Source organism: Acipenser ruthenus, chromosome 7 (assembly GCF_902713425.1).
Source record: "Acipenser ruthenus chromosome 7, fAciRut3.2 maternal haplotype, whole genome shotgun sequence".
In the NCBI taxonomy this organism is placed as follows: Eukaryota; Metazoa; Chordata; class Actinopteri; order Acipenseriformes; family Acipenseridae; genus Acipenser; species Acipenser ruthenus.
The window spans coordinates 6,697,590-6,716,934 of NC_081195.1; the positions used below are offsets into that span (position 1 = coordinate 6,697,590).

General features: G+C 38.1%; 1 protein-coding gene across 1 annotated transcript in view; it reads left to right on the top strand.

The window, feature by feature from the left end:
* The first annotated feature begins 1,417 nt into the window (after positions 1 to 1,417).
* LOC117414913 (inactive carboxypeptidase-like protein X2) overlaps positions 1,418 to 19,345 on the top strand; it is a 52,217-nt gene continuing 34,289 nt past the window's right edge. The window contains exons 1-4 of the mRNA XM_034024765.3: positions 1,418 to 2,213; positions 6,011 to 6,112; positions 11,825 to 11,934; positions 18,427 to 18,566. Coding sequence (XP_033880656.3) covers positions 1,910 to 2,213; positions 6,011 to 6,112; positions 11,825 to 11,934; positions 18,427 to 18,566 — 656 coding nt within the window. The 5' untranslated portion in view covers positions 1,418 to 1,909. The remainder of the gene's footprint in view (positions 2,214 to 6,010; positions 6,113 to 11,824; positions 11,935 to 18,426; positions 18,567 to 19,345) is intronic.

A 19,345-nucleotide genomic window follows, 5' to 3' on the forward strand; every position in this document is an offset into this window, starting at 1 on the left:
CTTTTTGACAGAATAGCTACTTTATCTTGTCTCACTATATTATTAAGGCAAGAAAAATAACTTTTTAGCCATTTAAGTGAGTTGCAATGAACATATTTAAAACAATAATTACCCAATTTAAATAATTTAGCTTTGGGGTAAAGTAAGCAATATTAATTTATTTAAAAGATTGGTGTTCCTTTAAATCTGCAATTTAGGACAGTTGTTATTATTTAACACAGCCCCTCCTAGAATAATTATTTCATGAAGGTTTGTCATGATAGAATAAGCATGGGGAAAACTACAAAAATGCCATGCAACTTTACTATGGCAAACTCTTGCAAGGTGCAGTGGAACCCCACTGTAAAGACATAGAACAGACCACTGCCCAGAGCCCAGACCTAAACCCACAGGTCAACGTGGCCAGGAATGTCATTTCAGTAGAATATGTCTTGTCATTCTGCAAAGTCTCACAATTTCTGTAACAAGTTTAAATGTGTAACCCGACACCTAGCCCATTACAGATTCTCAAAATTGTGAATTGGTAAGAAATCTTGGTAAATGCACTGTTTGCTTTTTGTCATTAGCACTGTTTGCTCCCATCCCTTTGCTATGAGTTTCCCTGAATCTGAAGCAAATCATTCAGCTATTCATATAATGCACTATTTGCCGTGAATCTCAATACAAAATTGTGTTCGGGCTTAGCTCTGTTTTCTATTGCTCTTTTGGTTTTTATAAAGTTGCTCCTTTTGTTCCACTCAGTTGCCATTGAATTTTGAATTTTGCAAAGATACACTTGATATACTACATGAGCATTTATTTTCTAAGGAGCTCATTTATTTTGGGGATAGAAACGGTTAAACCCAGGCAATGGCCTGTGCTCCTATTCAGCTCTACATTTCACTTGGTGGATGGAGCGCTGCTTGCATATATTTTTTTTCTTCTTTTTTTCCTGAGAAAGTGTAATAAGATGACATATTGCTATCAGCAATGTTCCCCCTGTGATCTGATCAGTTCTGACACAGCAGAGCTCAGCAGCTTTCTCTTTAGCTGTTCAAACCTGTTTTGACATCTGAAACTTGTCAGCGAGGCGGAGAAGAAAGTTTGGCATTCGGCATGCCTGTCTAAACTAGGACTGGGATTAGTTTTCATTACTTTAGTATTCGTGTTTGCTGAAAAACACATGAAAGCTTTAAGGGACATAGTCACAGAATAAAGTCACTTCTGCAGGTCGGAAAATATAAGGCTTTGAAGACTGCTACGACATGGGATTTTCCTGAAATTCCAGAAAATCCCAGAACAGTCCCATGTCGGCATGGAGTGGATGGATCAGAGCTCTGAGCATGTAACTCTGTGTTTCAAAAGCTGCAGATTCCCTGCAAGAAAACGGAAAGATGATCTTGTTATTGGGTTTGTGGCTGGTGAGGCGGGGGCAGGGGAGGGATGAAAGTATAGCTTGCCAAATTGTCCTTACTTCTTTGTATAACAAAGTAGCAGTGTGTGCACTCTGAGAGATTTGGTTTTGATTACCTTGTGTTTGTAGAAATTGTGTTGAGCCTCTGGATTTCGCCAAAAAAACACTGAGCTTTGTGAAAGAGCTTTAGTGTCTGAACCACCTGCCAACATCCAAATCAGAATCCCTCTCTCTCTCTCTCTCTCTCTCTCTCTCTCTCTCTCTCTCTCTCTCTCTCTCTCTCTCTCTTTTCTCCCTGCAAGCAATCACATGGACCTCCTGGCTCTAGAGCATTCATCCCTTACTTGGTGCTTTCGAAAAGTTTTTAACTATCGTCCTGGAGCACTGCTGCAACTCAGGAGCTGATGGGACTAGCAGCAGTACTGCTGCAGGGGGACTTTTCGAGCCCGCCCCACTGTTTCATTTGACTTTTGCCCAGCCTTTAACAGCCTCCTGAGTAACGGGATCCTAGTGATTATGTTCCCCACGGTGAATAGAGGGCATTGTTTGGCTTTTCTCAGTCTTTCCCTGTTTGGCTTGGTCGGGATGCAGTTGGATGTTACCCATGGGAGCCCGACGGAAAATGAGGATTACTATCTGCAGGAAATTATTAACCGGGAGCATTACTATTCCTTATCGGAGGCAGAAGAGCCTTATTCCGAGTCACCTGTAGCGGCACATCCTTTGGAAGAGGAACGCTCCAAACCCAGCAAGAAAGAGGTAAAAGCCAAAAAGGAGAAGGGAAAAGAGACAGATAAGGCAGTCACTAATGCAAAAACAGGTAACTTTTTAAAATTGCACCTTATTTCAATATACTTATGATGAGGCTGAATGTGAATGTTGTCGCTAGGTGACAGACTAGGATGTTTTATGTAGCTGTTTAATGGTTAAGGTTAGGAATAGGTTAATTCTAGGATTAGCCAGGTAATTCAAGGATCAAGTAGAATTAGATTCATATGTCTCTCATTAATCAATTTTGTGCTAGACAACCAATGTCAGACATTAACAGTAACACATATGTTAATATTGAGGGTTGTGATTGGTTATGCTGCTCTGAAGGTCATTGTTAAAGGCCATATTGGCATAAGGGAAAAAAAAATGTCCTCCATATTCCACTGACAATTTTTTACAGGCTTTACAAATTGAACCTCCTCTTTTTTATACAAAAATGTTTTGCTACTCAAAGGATTTTGCACTTCTGAAAGGTAAAGGTTATTCCCAGAGTAGTTCATCTCTATTTAATCATTTTTTGTTGTGTTAAGGGGTATGGATCAGCTGACTGGCTCATTTGTGTAGTGGTTACCATGCTTGCGTGGGCTTAGGTTTGTGTCTCCATCCTGTTACATTAAGGCTTATGGGGGGGGGGGGGGGGGGGGCAAAAAAGAAAACATGGAAGTAAATCCAAGATTACTTCAGCAGCCTAATCAGCCTAATCAATTTTTCCACACAGGTGGTCTTTTTTTGCAGGGAATTTCCATTACGCTTTATGTAAAGGATAAAGTGGTGACATTAGGCAGAGGAGTTCATATATAGGGTGGTCTTAAGAAAAGGATTTACTGCAGTTTAGAATTAGTGACCTTAGATTAGTTCCCAGAACTATACCTTTTTGTAAAATGCAGTCGCTATACTATGCACATTGTTTGCAACTTGCTATATGCGGTTTGCGGTAGATGCACAGGAGATGGACATATATTCAAAGCACAGGCTTCCTTAATAGTGGAGACTAATACCGCTCAGAGTATTAGAACTATGATATCCAGGATGGAGGCAGTTCCTGGAAAGATAATTGAAAACAGCTGAACCCACAGTAACAGGCTCGCTCAGACATCTGTACATACTTTATACATCTTAATGCATGCAGACAATACAGTGGAGAATAATGCCTCCGGAAGGGCTTCCATGCGACAGCTTTTGCTTTACTATGAAAGAAACACTAATCATACAGGTGAAGACTATTACTTAATGTATTCCTCTGTATTACAGCACCTGAATGTCACAAATAGTATTTTAAAATATAACTGCATTTTATAGTATGCCTAATGGTTCTGAGTTTTATAAAATGGCATCAAAGGGTGTATATAAAGTGACAAATTACTTAAAGAGTAGTGGGGTTCTGAAAAGTATAGTGTTATACGTCCCAAAGTGTTGCTACAACTGTTTAAATAAGGTACCTGTAATTTCTCTTTTCATTGTTAACATCCTGACAACTTTTTACACTTATAACTTTAAAGTCCGTTTCAAAGCTCTTATCAAAATGGCCGCTCTACTGCACTGGGATTTGAGATCTGTCCTCTAAATCACTGCAGGAAGAGCGATTAAAAAAAACAAAAAAACATAACAAGTGCTCTTGCTTTTCAGTTCAATACCACATCATGGATCGTTACTGATGTGTTACCTGTTTGACAACGTGGGCAATAATCCTTACACTATCAATGTACTAGAGCGGCCATTTTGAAAAGAGCTTTGAAACACACTTTAAGGTTATAAGTGTAAAAAGTTGTCAAGATGTTAAATGAAAAGAAAAATTACAGGTATGTTATTTAAACAGTTGTAACAACAGCTGGGGACTGTAACGCTATGTTTTTCGGAACCCTGTTACTTACTCTTTAATGAATTTCAAAGCTATTTATTAAGACTTCCATGTGTTTTGCATTGCATTGGATCAAGCTTACCTTTTCTGCTAATGAAAGTACCAGTAATGGTTTATTTTAAGTTGCATTATTAACAACTTAATATTAACTAGTTAGTAATTCATATTTAAACAATTTCCAGCATCATTATGGTAGCAGGTTTGTATAGTTCAATGGCTGCTCCATGTAAGTGTCTCTGGGAAATGGTTAGATAGATTGACTGGGCTGAAGGGTGATCTCAACTAGGTGTTCTGGGACCTCTACAGATACCTCTTACTCAGCTAAAGAAATCCTGTGGAGTTCTACATATGGGATGAAGACTGGATACTGGATTTTTTATATATATAAGAACAAGAGGAGGCTATTTGGCCTATCAATGTTTGTCTGGTTCTAGTAGCTGATTGATTTCAAAACTTTGCGAAGTTGGGTCTTAAAGGTTCCCAGTAATTCAGCATCCATATCATGACTATGTAACCCATTCCAAACCCTCACCACTCTCTGTGTAGAGATATGTCCCCAATCCTCCGTCTAAGGTCTAGTACAAGGTTAAATCTCAGGTCCATTTTGCCACCAGTAACAGGGTCTGTGTAATGACACTGAAGTACAATATTTTTGGAGAACACCAAAAAATATTTTTCCATGAGCCAATTTATATTTGTATGGCAGCAAGTACATTCAGCAATTCCACCACGCTCCACAAGTTAACGTTGCAATCCCCTTAATCTGACAATTGACAGCTGCTGCAATTATAGAACTGAAAAACAATATAAAAATAATGTATTTATTTTCAAAGAAAGACGATCTTATTATGAAGAAAGTGCAACGGAAAAGGCAAATTTGCTGAGAGGAATACAATTTATATATATATATATATATATATATATATATATATATATATATATATATATATATATATATATATATATATATATAAACCAAGCAGGGAACAGCTTGGATGCAGTAAGGGACAGATACATAAATAGTTTCTTGTTAGCTTTAGACACAATAATTGTATTAATCTCTGAAAATGTCCTTTTGCACTTGCTATAATAGTGCCTTGTACAAGACAGTATATATTATACAGCCTACCACAGTGGTTCTCAACCCTGATCCTGGGGACCCACTGTGTCTACTGGTTTTCATTCCAACTGAGCTCTCAATTACTTAACTAGACCCTTAATTGAACCGATCATTTGCTTAATTAGACCTTTTTAATTGTTTTTGGCTCTTCAACAGTTGCAGAGTTCAAGTTACTTATAAAATGTTATAGCTAAGTATTACCCCACTGGAAATGATAGTGGGCTACACAGTAACATATCTAAAATATCTGCATGAACTTATGAGGCAGTTTTTATTTAGTTTACTAGGTAAACGGTCAAAAACAGTGTTGCAAGATTATAAAATGAACAATAAAACAACCATGGTACTGTGATCAGCAATAATGCATTCTGCAAAGGCTTATAATTTCAGAACTATTTTTAAATCCTGTGCAGCAGTACAGCTGAAAGATTTGCAGAGCACGTAGGTCAATTAATTGTTTTACCCTTGGTTACACAGCTGTCTACAATGATTACATTTAGATTCATTTTGTTGTGGACTCGGAACGCTTGTGTGAAGGTCCTGTCAATTGGAGGGTCAATTAAGACACAATAAAATGTATCCAGGATTACACAGGTACACGCTACCTTTCCAGACTAAAGAGACAGAAAGGCCCAAGGCTTATTGCTGAAATTAATTCTAGCTAGTTTCGACTTGTGTGAAATCTGTGTGCTTACAAGTCTGCATGGAATAATTATGGTTCACATGTACATTTACTTCACAGAAGGCCAATTTTCTCTTTTGGTTGGCTTCTATCTCAATTAAAATAAATAAATGAATAAATAAATAAAACCTTTGTGCATGACATAAAGACATACAGGCACAGTAACTCTGTTTGTTTTAATTACAGTTAAAAGTGGAAACAAAAAAAATGAAAAGAACAAAAAGGGCAACTGGAAAAGCCCCAATGGCAGCCAGGAAGGAGAGGTCCACTATGAAGCTGTCAGAGAGGGTGAGTAAAGAGCGACTCTCTGTGTTTGTGAGTACTGTAATTTGGTTCATAATTTAAACATTGTGTGTTGGGTGTCTCCTATTGCTGAAACCTGCTTTGCTCATTACAGTACATGCCAACAGTTTTGTAGGTTCTTTCAGTTGAGATTATACTGCATGTGTCTCTGAGTGTTTAGAGCAATAGGATGACTTGATCTTAAAGCTTTTCTCCATGTTCTTTACTAAAGGCATAACCTTATTCTTCACGTTTGCAATAACACCAGATTCCTGAAGCCTCACCTTAAAATCATAATCATAATGATATCCCTACTCCTGACAGTCTCTAACCCTCAACCTATCCCTAATAAAAAAAATTAAAAAAACACCCTGCCACTAACTGTACTCCAAACCTAAATCTTAACATAACGTTTAGACAAACTTTAGCAACTTGTCTTCACATTCTCATTTGAGAAACCTAATGTTCACCTTAAGGACTACCTCCTTATGCATGAAGTTATTAAATATGATCTCAAATGTAGTGGCAATTGTTATGTCTGTAAAAAAATATATAGTATTATTTATTTTCAGGACTGGTTGTCAGCTTGTACTGTGATTCTTGAAATGTATTTTTTGGATAAGGGCGTCTGCTAAGAAATAAATAATAATAATAATAATAATAATAATAATAATAATAATAATAATAATAATAATAATAATACCGTGTCTTTGGTTTTGCATTTTTAGGCTTTTAGTTGCTAACCGAAGCTGTTGTCATGGAATTAATGACAAATGTTCAGACAGCAGATGTAGTTCTTCCACTCATCTGAGCTAGCTATTTTTGAAGCTCATAATTAATGACTATGTGATTAATGTTTGCAAGCCGAACAAACAAACAAAAAGAAAAAAGTAATAGGTTTTCAAGATGGAAAAGCAAATAGGTCCTCCACGTATATCATTATGTCCTTTCTGGAAGTTATCAGACAAATGGAAAGCAGGGTAATCAAGTGGAGAAAATGTGTACAGCTGCTTCTAATTTGATTAAAAACAATGAAAAGCATTTCCTTGTTTGGGGTTTGCAGTAAAACACTGAATTGAGCGCATTCTAAGACTTTTAAAGTTGCCAAGATGTTTCAAGCCTTACGTCTTCGTTTTAGACAATGGTTGTATCGAGAAGCTTACTCTTTTTGACAGCCGTATGTTCCCAGTGAAAGGTGTTTGCCGTACAAATGGCCCTGCACTGGCCTTGAAAGCATATATGATCCCTGTGAGAGTACAGACATTCGATTTCCAATGCTTTTATTCAATATATGTGTTGTTATTTATTTATTTATTTATTTATGTATTTATTAAAACACTGTGGTTGATCCCTGGAACCAGCATTGCAGCCATTGTGTGTGCCGATGCGCCAGGGAGGCAAAATAGGCTGATCCCTGGAGATAGCATTACACTACAGTCATCAACACCAGGCAGAAGGATAGCTACATCATCAGATGGAAGAAAATACAGATGTATCACATTAGTTTACAGTAAAAGAAGCTATGTCTTAGTTGGTGCTTATTTTGGCGAGAGCTGAGTCCAATATCAGCATGAAGTTTTAACACCTACTCTCATGTAATGGAAATCATGAAGATCTGGATACGTCCAGTGACTGCTGTGAATAGTGCAGCTGGCGACGAAGGAAAGACCTTGTGACAGCCTGGAGAGACAGCTGGCAGGAGGAAATAGACCCCATTGGGGCTGGCAGGGGTTAGTCACCCTAGCTGGCAGTATCCAGCTGTGTGTTCTCAAATGGAACAGGATGCTGGAGACACCCACCCAAGGCTTCTAAGAAACTAAAGAGAAAAATACACCTAGTCTGCGAGAGTGGGGGCGGAAGATGACTCAAGGTTTGACAACAGTTAATGACTTAGGAAAGGAAACGGATATGAGAACGGAGAGTACTTTGCAAAGGACTAGCTCAAGAGCTGCAGTTAGCAAAGACATGGAGCTCCAGGTTTGTGTCTGTGGCTGAAGTAAAGTGACAACGGTTAGGGGTTTGAAGATTCATCAAGGGAGAATGAAATGCTTGAGAGAGAAGTTACAAGGCCCTTGCATTGATCAGTACTTTTTACAAAGTCACTCAAGTTAGTCGAATGTAATCCAGAGACAGGAAGCAAACCACAGTTTGCAGGATATCAGCACTCCTGTCATAGATGAGAAGAGGACTTGCATAAATACAACTAGTGATGAACCTAATGATCCTTGTAAACCCGGTCAGATGAACCAGTGTAAGAGAGAAAAGAACCTCAATGGGCACAAGCCTGGAGTTAAATGGCCAAGAGCTTCTGAGAAAACAACATAGGACACAGTAAACATGGATCTCTGTTTTGCGTTGGAACGGTTAGGTGGAACAGTTGAAAAGAAGCTGGATAAATTTGGGGATACCATCTACGCATATGGAAGCGAGAGGTTTGGAGTTTGGAGTTTGCAGAAAGTACAAACTATTCCTGTAAAGTCTAGACGAGGAGATTGAGCTCTTAGTTAGAGAAAGGAGGCAGCTGAGGAAGCAATGGAGGAGAGCAGAACAAAGTCATAAGGAGGCACTCAATCTATTACAAAGGGTCATAAAAGATGAGCTTGCAACATTGCGCAGAGCTGAGCGCCTACAGAAAGGTCTAAAAAGAAGGAGTGTGCGAGAACTAACTTTTATAAAGACCCATTCAAATTTGCAAAGAAATTATTCACCAAGGAGAAAAATGGCACACTAAAAGCAACTAAGTATGAGCTGGAGAGATATCTCGAGGAAACACACACAGATTAAAAAATTCTGCCAGAATACCAAACGGAGGACTGCAGTACAGTAACTGGAATGATTGTATTGATTGCTTCCCTTGTGCTGAGATATCATGCTGGTGCAATAACAGTGATATTGATATTGATACTCTGTGTCATGTAGCAGTGCTGAATGACAGCCTTTACATAGCTCCTTGCTCTACAACCAGGGAGAATATAGAACAGGAATCTCCTTCATCTCCCAGTTAAATGACCACTGAAAGGACTGGTGTTCTGTTGCTCGTTTAGAGTGCTTCAGATTTCTCTCCGCCTCTGAGATTGTTAATCATAAATCGGTACTTTGCAGACAGATTGCGTAATTGCTGTTTCTGGTTTGGTTTGGTTTAACGTGGCTCGGTCGGGTTTGTTTAATATGAGAAGGATATTCATTGACATACACTAACTGCTCATAATTCATGAAAAACTTTTGTGACCTGATCTATAGCGTGCACTTTGTTCCACTTTCATATCAAGAGAGTTTCTGTGATCACGTTGTCAGTGATTTTTAAAAATCTGTACAGCACAACTGACATTTTTCCAATGCCTGCAATTAGAATCTTCCCCTGTTCTTAATCATGCTCCATTCCTTAAAAACATGTAACAGAGTGGTCATTGATTTTCTTGAGGCAGTCTGGAATACAGATGCTCAAACTTGCTGGGATTAATCTACGACTGGGATCTTTGAAGCTACATTCCAAACCTTGTCTTCTATTCATTTAAGGCCTCCCAACAAACAGCTGCAATATATGAACATCTTTAATCACAACTGTTGGTGACAATTGAAGTTTTTTGTTGTTTCTTTGTTTTGTTCAGGACCTTTGTTTCTTTCTTTTCTATAAATACTAATGATGTGATGTCTACAGTATTTTGGTAGGAGAGAACTTTCAGTGCTAATATTTTCATTGGCAGTGATGGGAAACAACAGACAACCTCCACGTGAGGTTGTGGGGAAAACATTCTGAAGTACCCAAATTAATGAGGCCTTTCTTGAGCATTTGCAATGAAGTCAAGTTTCTTTCTGTCTCAAAGACAAACCGGGGCTGTTCATTTGGAGGACTTTTTAATCAACAGCAAATTAAGAATATGTTTTCGTGGAATTTTGAGCAGCTATCTTTAGTTATTTTTGCACTGATACACGGTCGTTTTTCTAAATCTGAACCACTTTATAGTGCCACGCAAGAATTGTTTTTCTTCTTTGAGATCTGGGATTTTAATTAAAAATGATCTCTCTTACATGATTTATTTATCAAATGAACATACATATATTTAAAAAAAAAAATATATATATATATATATATATATATATATATATATATATAATAAAATATGATAACAATACCCATGTATCTGGTCCAATGATGTATTAAACCACTCCCATGAGTTACAGGATAATTAGCAAGTAATGAATAGGAAAGTATGAAAGTGCATTATTTCCATGATTTCATACAAGCATAGCTGGCAGTAGGTGTATTCAGTGTTAAGGGGAAAATAAGCATTAAAGTCAACTAGATAAAAAAAGAAAATAAAGTAATTCCTCATTGTTAAACTGCTGTCTGCTTACTTACCCAATGGAATGCATTCCACAATAAATGTACTTTGAAAAAAAATCTGTTCTGCTAGAGCACGCTGGAAATGTAGAAAGGGTGCTCAATGCTCAACAAATATGTTAGAGATTTTTTGTCGGATATATAAAATGATCCTGGAATGTTTTCGTTTTTACTCACAGAGATGCCCAGGGTATTGTAAAGGAACAGGTCTAACTCTGCAATCTAATTGGATAGTTTTTTTCTGCAGTTTACACTTCTGTGCCCCTTTATACACCACCACACCAAACCCCACCATACCACACCACACCACACCAAACCCCACCATACCACACCACACCACACCACACCACACCACACCATACCACACCCCACCATACCACACCACACCATACCCCACCACACCACACCACACCATACCATACCCCACCATACCACACCCCACCACACCACACCACATCACACCACACCCCACCATACCACACCACACTACACCACACCACACCCCACCAAACCCCACCACACCACACCACACCACACCCCACCATACCACACCACACCACACCCCACCACACCACACCACACCACACCCCACCACACCACACCACACCACACCATACCATACCCCACCATACCACACCACACCACACCACACCCCACCATACCACAACACACTACACCACACCACACCCCACCAAACCCCACCACACCACACCACACCCCACCACACCACACCACACCATACCACACCACACCACACCATACCACACCACACCACACCACACCACACCACACCACACCACACCACACCATACCACACCACACTACACCACACCACACCACACCCCACCAAACCCCACCACACCATCCTTGATGTACAAGCATCCCAAGGTGCTTTACAAAAATATAATAAACTAAACTGCTCACTAGTAAAAGGCCAAACAATTTGATATATGTTTTAAGCCTATGTTTAAAAATATTGCTCGACTCAGTTTTCTTAATAAAACCAGGAACGCAGAACAAATAAATAGCAAAATGGGATCCACTTGTTTTTCTTAATATTAAACAGATTGGGCAGGTATGCCAAGTCTCACTCATTTGTAATGAGCCTCACTCATTTTAGGAACTTTTCAGCCTCAATTTTAGCAGTCTCACTCATAAAAGAAATGGAAACGATAATGCATTTGAACTGAATATTCACAAATCCTACTCTAGGTTTATTCAAACCTCACTCATTTGAATGATCTGACCTTTGTATCTCATTTTTAACAAGATAAATGGCCTTAAAATTATAATTTATCATTTTTTTTAAACCTCAGAGGGCATCCTAAATAGATTTGTTATTGTTGTTTTTCATTGTAATGCTAATGTTTTGACAGTGTGCCCTCCTATGGGCCTGGAAGCCTTAGGGATTGATGACTTCCAGCTGCACGCCTCAACAGTCAAACGATACGGCTTGGGAGCCCAACGGGGGAGGCTTAATATTCAGGTAAAAAAAACAGAAAACACTTTACTTCCTGCAAAAAAGAAAACACGCTGTTATACACCTTTATTCCATGAGAGCTGAGGGACAAATGCATTCTTCAAACAAGCATACACTTTGTAACACATGTCCCAAATTGTGATGTATTTTACCTCTTATATATTCCTAATGCTGGCTTTTGTTGTCATACTAAATATATTGTAGACTATTATATCTTACTTTTAGTAACTTGTTATCATTTTTATAAAAAAAAAAGTATGATAAAATAAAAATGGCAGCTGAACAGGCCTCTACATCCTTGTTTTGCAGCATTCGGTACTTGAGTTTTTCTTACACCACAACTACAGGTAGAGCAATTATTTAGATATACTGTATAGGAACAGTGCGGGATTTAAGTTCTTAAATGGGCTCTATAACTACAATACCACCTGCTGCCAGTAGACAAAAATGGTATTTAGAACAATTGACAATTAATTAGTTACCTACTATTAAAGAGAAACTTCCAGAATGTAAACTATGCGAAGTTTCAGACAGGAAACCATCACAAAAAGTCAAGCAGACATTGGACCAAAGCAGACATTGGTAAGTCCTACCAACAGTGTTCAAGCCAGGTAAATGTAAACTTCCCTCTCTTTGCAGTCTGTGCCAGGCTATTGACCTACACATTTTGTCTTCACCAGGGGTGTTGGCAGTCAAACTGCCCTCCTGCCTATCTCTCAGTGCAGGTGGAGAGATGTCAATACAAATTTAGAGGCAGCACCGAGTCGACCATAAAAATAAGCAAGAATAAAAAATGATGTAATACATGCTTATGAAATGATGTTCTGACTGAATATACTGCAGTGAGAGTGAGATTGTTAGCACAGAATCTGGGCAACATATTTATTTTACAACAGGGTAATACATTGGTTGACTACATTTTATATTCTGCAGTAAATGCTGTATGTTGTCACCTCCACTTTTCAACCTACATTTCAACCCAACATTGTTTTGGCTAAGAATACATGCAGTTGGGATTTTTCAGTAGAATCTGTACATAAATAGCTGGACACATAAAGTTTTTTTTTCTTTTTTTCTAATTAAAAATACTACCCCTGAAATATGTTTTGTGAGATATGTTGTGGAGCAAAGCTGCACATAAGGAGACCTCTTCAGTGTAAGAGCCTGTTATTCACATGCAGGGTTCTCACCAGCGCTGTTGAGCGTAACGGGTCGTTATGTTGTTACCTGGAAAAATGACACTGTATTCAGGCCCTTACACTGTGTTTTCAGTTTGCGTAACGGCCACAAAATAGTAATAATCCTGTGAAACACGGTTGATTATTCCTTTATGTGAGAAATTGTTTTGCTTAAAATACTTGTTTCAGCTCTCAATACTCTTCGATGGGTTGGTTGTGACAGCATGTGCTTTAGTTTGGTGCGTGTAATGTATGCGACATGGAGACGAGATTGAACTTCACTGAACTTTATTACCACATTCCTGCCTGTTGACGGATGAGACTAGATCCTGGGTGCGCCCCTGATACACAGCTCTGTAACAACCAACACCATTGCAGATCTTTATAATTATACCATAACTACGTGCCCTCTAAGACTTTCATTCAGTTAGCCACTGTGGCTAAAGTAACATAACATTTTTTAGCCACACTGGAAAAACTTAAGCAGCTTTAGTTACACAAGATAGTACTAATGTGATTAATAACATTAGTAGAATTGTACAGCCACTACTGTGTTTAAAAAAACGTTTTTTCTTTTACCGTGTTCTTTCACCTGTGAATACTGACATTAATATTGCACCGATTCTGACATTAAAACTCAATAAATCATAGTGAGATGAATACTTCTTTTTAAATTAATAAATGTGTTTATTATTTTATTAAATTATTCCTCTTTCGAATCCACTCTGTTACTCTTTCCAAAATATATTTCAACACATTTTAAAGAAATAGCAAACAACGCAGAAAAAAATGCCATGTTTGGATGCCATGTGGTTTTTTTGTTTGTTGTTTTTTTCTGTTTTTGTTTTTTACAAGAAGCGCTGTCTGTTGACTGTTTTTAATTAGAGCCTCTGTCCTCCCGCCAACACAACGTTTAAGAACATAAGAACATAAGAAAGTTTACAAACGAGAGGAGGCCAACTTACAGATACAGAAAAGAGTGCTTCTCTGTGTTTAGTGTCTAGTTTGACTACAGTAATGGTTATTTCACCTTTAAAAACATCTTCCAAACAGTAATCTTCTTTTTTTACCCAGAGGTTTCTGTCAGTTTATGATTGCACAGATCTGTTCATTGGTCAATTTCAATGATCACTTCACTGTATTTTTACATAATGTTCATAATAAATCACCCAGGGGGAAAACTAGAGCTTCATTAATATACAAAAAATACAATAGTATTTAGATCCGGCACTGTTTAGATCATTAGAATAGACCCTAAGAAAGTTTACAGATGAGAGGCCATTCAGCCCATCTTGCTCGTTTGGTTGTTAGTAGCTTATTGATCTCAGAATCTCATCAACAGCTTCTTGAAGGATCCCAGGGTGTCAGCTTCAACAACATTACTGGAGAGTTGGTTCCAGACCCTCACAATTCTCTGTGTAAAACGTGCCTCCTATTTTCTGTTCTGAATGCCCCTTTATCTAATCTCCATTTGTGACCCCTGGTGCTTGTTTCTTTTTTCAGGTCGAAATAGTCCCCTGGGTCGACATTGTCAATACCTTTTAGAATTTTGAATGCTTGAATCAGATCACTGCATAGTCTTCTTTGTTCAAGACAGAATAGATTCAATTATTTTAGTCTGTCTGCATACGACATGCCTTTTAAACCCGGGATAATTCTAGTAGCTCTTCTTTGCACTCTTTGTAGAGCAGCAATATCCTTATTGTAACGAGATGACCAGAACTGAACACAGTATTCTAGATGAGGTCTTACTAATGCATTGTGGCATGCATATGTAACATGGTCAAGCTAAAGAGCTTTAATTTGGCAAAATGAAATCAAACTACACAAGTACATTTTTCAAAGCCTTCGCCACCATGTCAAACTTCTGGAAAAATAGTTGAGCCACAAGGGAAAACGTTTCGCTTGTGGCGACTGGATAGCGGGAACGTAGCAGAACAGGCTGGGTTAAAGAAATAAATCGTTCAGACGAAGAACAGTAATGTGTATTCCAAACATTTTTGAGATATTAAATCTTTTTTATTTGAAGGTCTTTAGAAAAAAATCCAAAGTTCCACAATTTTACAATAATCCTGTTGTATGACTTTGGTTTCCCATAGATAGATTTTCATATAGTATGTAAGTTTTAAAATGTAAAATGTGGGACACAATACATGTCCAGATTTACTTGCGAAACGTTTATGTTGTATATTCCTTAACTATGGAACAACAGTGACAAATGGGTTTTCCACTTATTCTTGCAAGCACACGTGTGATCAAGTGTAAGTTATGTCTTTATGGTGCAACAACCATACCAGAACAACGACAACAAAAGCAAAACTCCACAATCACATGATCACAGTAAAGTGTATTAGAATATTTAAAATGTGAGATGATGCACGTTATTAGTATAGCTTTTTTTTTAGTAATCAATAAGTAGTCTATATTATTTTAACTACAAATAGTACAATTCAACTCACATGCAGAAACTACTACTATGCAGTAGGCTACGATTGAAAAAAAAACCGACAGTCCTGAATTTAAAAAAAAAATGTTTAGAAAACCTAATATTGATGCTATTTTTGAAAGAATAAAAAGAGCACTAATTATATTAAACCTTACTGCCATGTGAAATAAACCTGGGCTTGAAATCAGAACATTATAGCCAAAATCACTTTCTCTAAAGATCATTTATACATTTTAATTGTATGTAGAGAATAGCACCATCATTTAAAGGAAATGGTATTAGCTCTCTTAAAGGAAATCTGAAATATGAAAAATCTGTTTCACGGGTTTCAACATTTTAAATTCATCATTAAAACTATAGCATTAATGCAGAGATGTAAAAACAAAACGGAAAAAAATCATTCTCCCTGCAAGGTAATAAAATTGGCCTCTGCAAAAAAGCTACCATTTCCTGTAAAACAGAGACAGTCGAATGAGGATATCAAATAAAATGTTTAGTCTGGAACATGTCTCGGTCACTGAGATAGCATGATCCTGGAACGGATTAAACTAATGATTCCCACATGAAGTGTAATAGATGCAGGCAAGGCAGGTACAGCAGTTAGTGTCTTTACATTGTTAACAAATAATGTGTGACTAATGTGCTTTTTTATTTTAATTAGCGTGTGATTAGCTGTTATAGGATGTGTTTTTTTCACATTTTTCTTGATAACAATTTATTTTAAGTGCCTAATATCATAAAACACAATAAATACAAAAACATTAAAAGTTTAAGAACAAGTCCACAGGATCACTGTAAAAAAGCTGCCGAGAACAAGTGTGTCTAAAGAGTGGATTTCAAATTCAACACTGATGTGGAGTCCTGAATGCAGCCGGGCAGGGAGTTCCAGAGAGAAGGGGCAACACAGCTAAAACTACACCCACCAAGAGAAACACATCTTGGAACCAAAGGCTTTAGAAGTCCAGAGTTTGACGATCTGAGCTGTCTTCCAGGGATGTGTGTTGAAAGACATGGAAACAAAACCTTTGCTAAGCGTGGATAATTGTACCATCTTCTTCAAACAAGAGAGATACATGTTTTCTATCAGAACATTTCATTACCGTGCAGGGAATATGTAGGCTTAGTTCTGTGAAAAAGGGTCTATTTTGAAAATACATTATGGAACAGTAAATTGCAGATTAGTATCTATTTTTCCCGATTTATATATTTACAGTGACAGTCGTTATTATAAAAAAAAAACAATTTAAGAAGGATTCCTTGGGGCCTGGAAGTAAGAATTTAATTTGTCAAGTGCAAATTGTATTTTTTATTACATGACAAGTCAGTGTGGAATATAATAGCTGTAGGTGTTATTTTACAGAGTATGAATTTAAATTTCACATGCCCCCACGTCTTATTCACTGTCACTGGCTGCTTACCTAACTGAAGGTCAGGCTTCAAAGACTGGAAGTTTCTTGCAACTTAACTGTTGCTTGTGGGGTCTTGACACCATCTTAAATCATGTAATTTGGTGCCAGTATTATCCCCCAAATTAAGTTAAGTTGAATTCTGCACTAACATTTTAATTAAAAACTACTTTCTACCACTTTTGGAACAGAGTTTACCCTACTGCTGACACAGAGGTCGTCGTCCAGGCCTTTGTGTGAATGTTTTGGATTATGTTCCTGCTGCTAGTATTTTGACTGGCGCCAGGTGGCTCTAACTCATAACTCCAGGTCTGACTCAGTGTGGCAATGTGGTTTTTGCAGTGTGCAGGTGTATTGGTGATGTGATTACGAAACAGAAGACAGACAACAAAGTTCACGGTCCAAACAATACGTTTATTTATAACCCCAGTCTGGCGACCGCAAAGAATAATCCCAGGCAATACACAGCAATGTGTATTGCACTGTTCTAAACGATGGGTTTCCAGTCCCAAATAATAAACACAGTTTGAAAGAATAAACACAACAGAACACACACACGTCCAGAGTAAGTGCTAAAGTGCTCGTGGTGAAATGCAATTTATTCGTGCACAGTTGTGAAGTGTTGTCGGAGTTTAGTGCTGGCCTGTAGCGACAACTCTGGATAGTGTTAGCCATCTAATAATAACAACCAATACAATTAGACTCAACAAACAAATCACAGTTTTCCTTTCTCAGTTTCAGCTTAACTATAACACAAGGAACAGATCATCTAGCCACGTCCCTTTTTGTACTGTCAGTCATGCCCCCTGGTTAGCGAGTGCAACCATTTCTACTCCAATCCGTGGTTGCCACATCACTTTCCCTCTGGAGCGATGACTTGGTGTACTGTAGCTCCCCCTCCTTTCTAGATGGCCGACATCCACTTAACCCTTGGAATGAATTGTCTGACCATCCAGTCCGGGGCACTCTGTTCCCTTTACACAGCGCCCTCACAGGTCAGGAGGGAGATTTATAACCAAGATTCATTCTTTCTGTCACACTTACATTGGCTGAGTCAGTTTTTTGTAATATGAACTAAGCCCCTCAGAATAAGATGTGTTCATTTTAGAAGTCTTTGTGTTTATATGACAGAAAGTCTCATAGTGCCCTAAATTAGACCTCAACTTGAGTGTCCCCAGAGAAGTAACCAGACTCAGACAGGGAAGCTGCAACAAACAGTTACCCTTAAAAGCAAAATCATGCCAGTTCTGCTTAAGGAGAAATGTCAAATACATTAGTTTTAGCTTTACCTGAAACGTGGTGGTGTGCTAATCTGGCCACTAGGGGGCTTATAGCCATCAAAAGCTATCAGTCCCCAAACCTCCCGATTGCTATGGCAGTCATGTTTAATTATCTCAGGTAAATAATGCACTACAGCTTCAGGGTTCCTCTCTGCTTTTGATGTCTATAACCACCAACTCTCTTTCAGGCTGGTATCTATGAGGATGACTTCTATGATGGGGCCTGGTGTGCAGGGAGGAATGACCCGCTGCAGTGGTTTGAGGTGGATGCCAGAAGACTAACCAAGTTCACTGGAGTCATCACACAAGGCAGGAATTCCCTGTGGTCGTGAGTACCTTAAAAAAAACCCAGAAAACAGCCAAAACAGTTGCAAGAGTTTAACTTATTACTTTTAGAAGTTAGGTAATCATGGTTGATTCCATGTATATATATTAGGGCTGCTCAGATTAACAGATTAATCGGACCAATTAATCAACTAAAGAGTTGATCGCGGCTAAAACAATTTTTACAATTTAATCGTGCAGATTATAAGTGAGCAGAGGCGGGACATAAACAGTTGAATGTCTTTAGTGGTTTAACCCATGGGAGAGTCAAAGATCTGCCCCTTGTTATGCAGGTGCCCAATCATTAGTGAGCAGAGGCGGGACATAAATATGCTAGCTAGGGTAAGGGTGTACGTATAGCTGAATATTGCGCCATATTGCTTATTCTAGAGACGTTATAGAGAATTCTATTGAATTTTGAAGTAATATTTTGAATGCTTTTTACAAATAATAAAAAAAGTCATAAGACAACAGTTATGAATCAATTTTCAAAAACTTTCTCAGAAGAAATGCAGGCACACACCACAAATACCCAAACTGACACAGGCAGAGAAGGGATATACTCGGGCACTTCCAAAATTCAATTCTAGCTGTCAATTAAAAAAAGTATACTGCTGGAACTGTATTTTGTTCAGTACAAAAAAGGAGATATGGAACAGCACTGACTACTGCAATCTAGGATGTATAATGAAGTCAGCACAAAGTCACTTGCGAGCCACTGTTACACTCAAAACTTTTGGACAAACCCAAATAGATGTGTCTATATATATATATCATCCACAT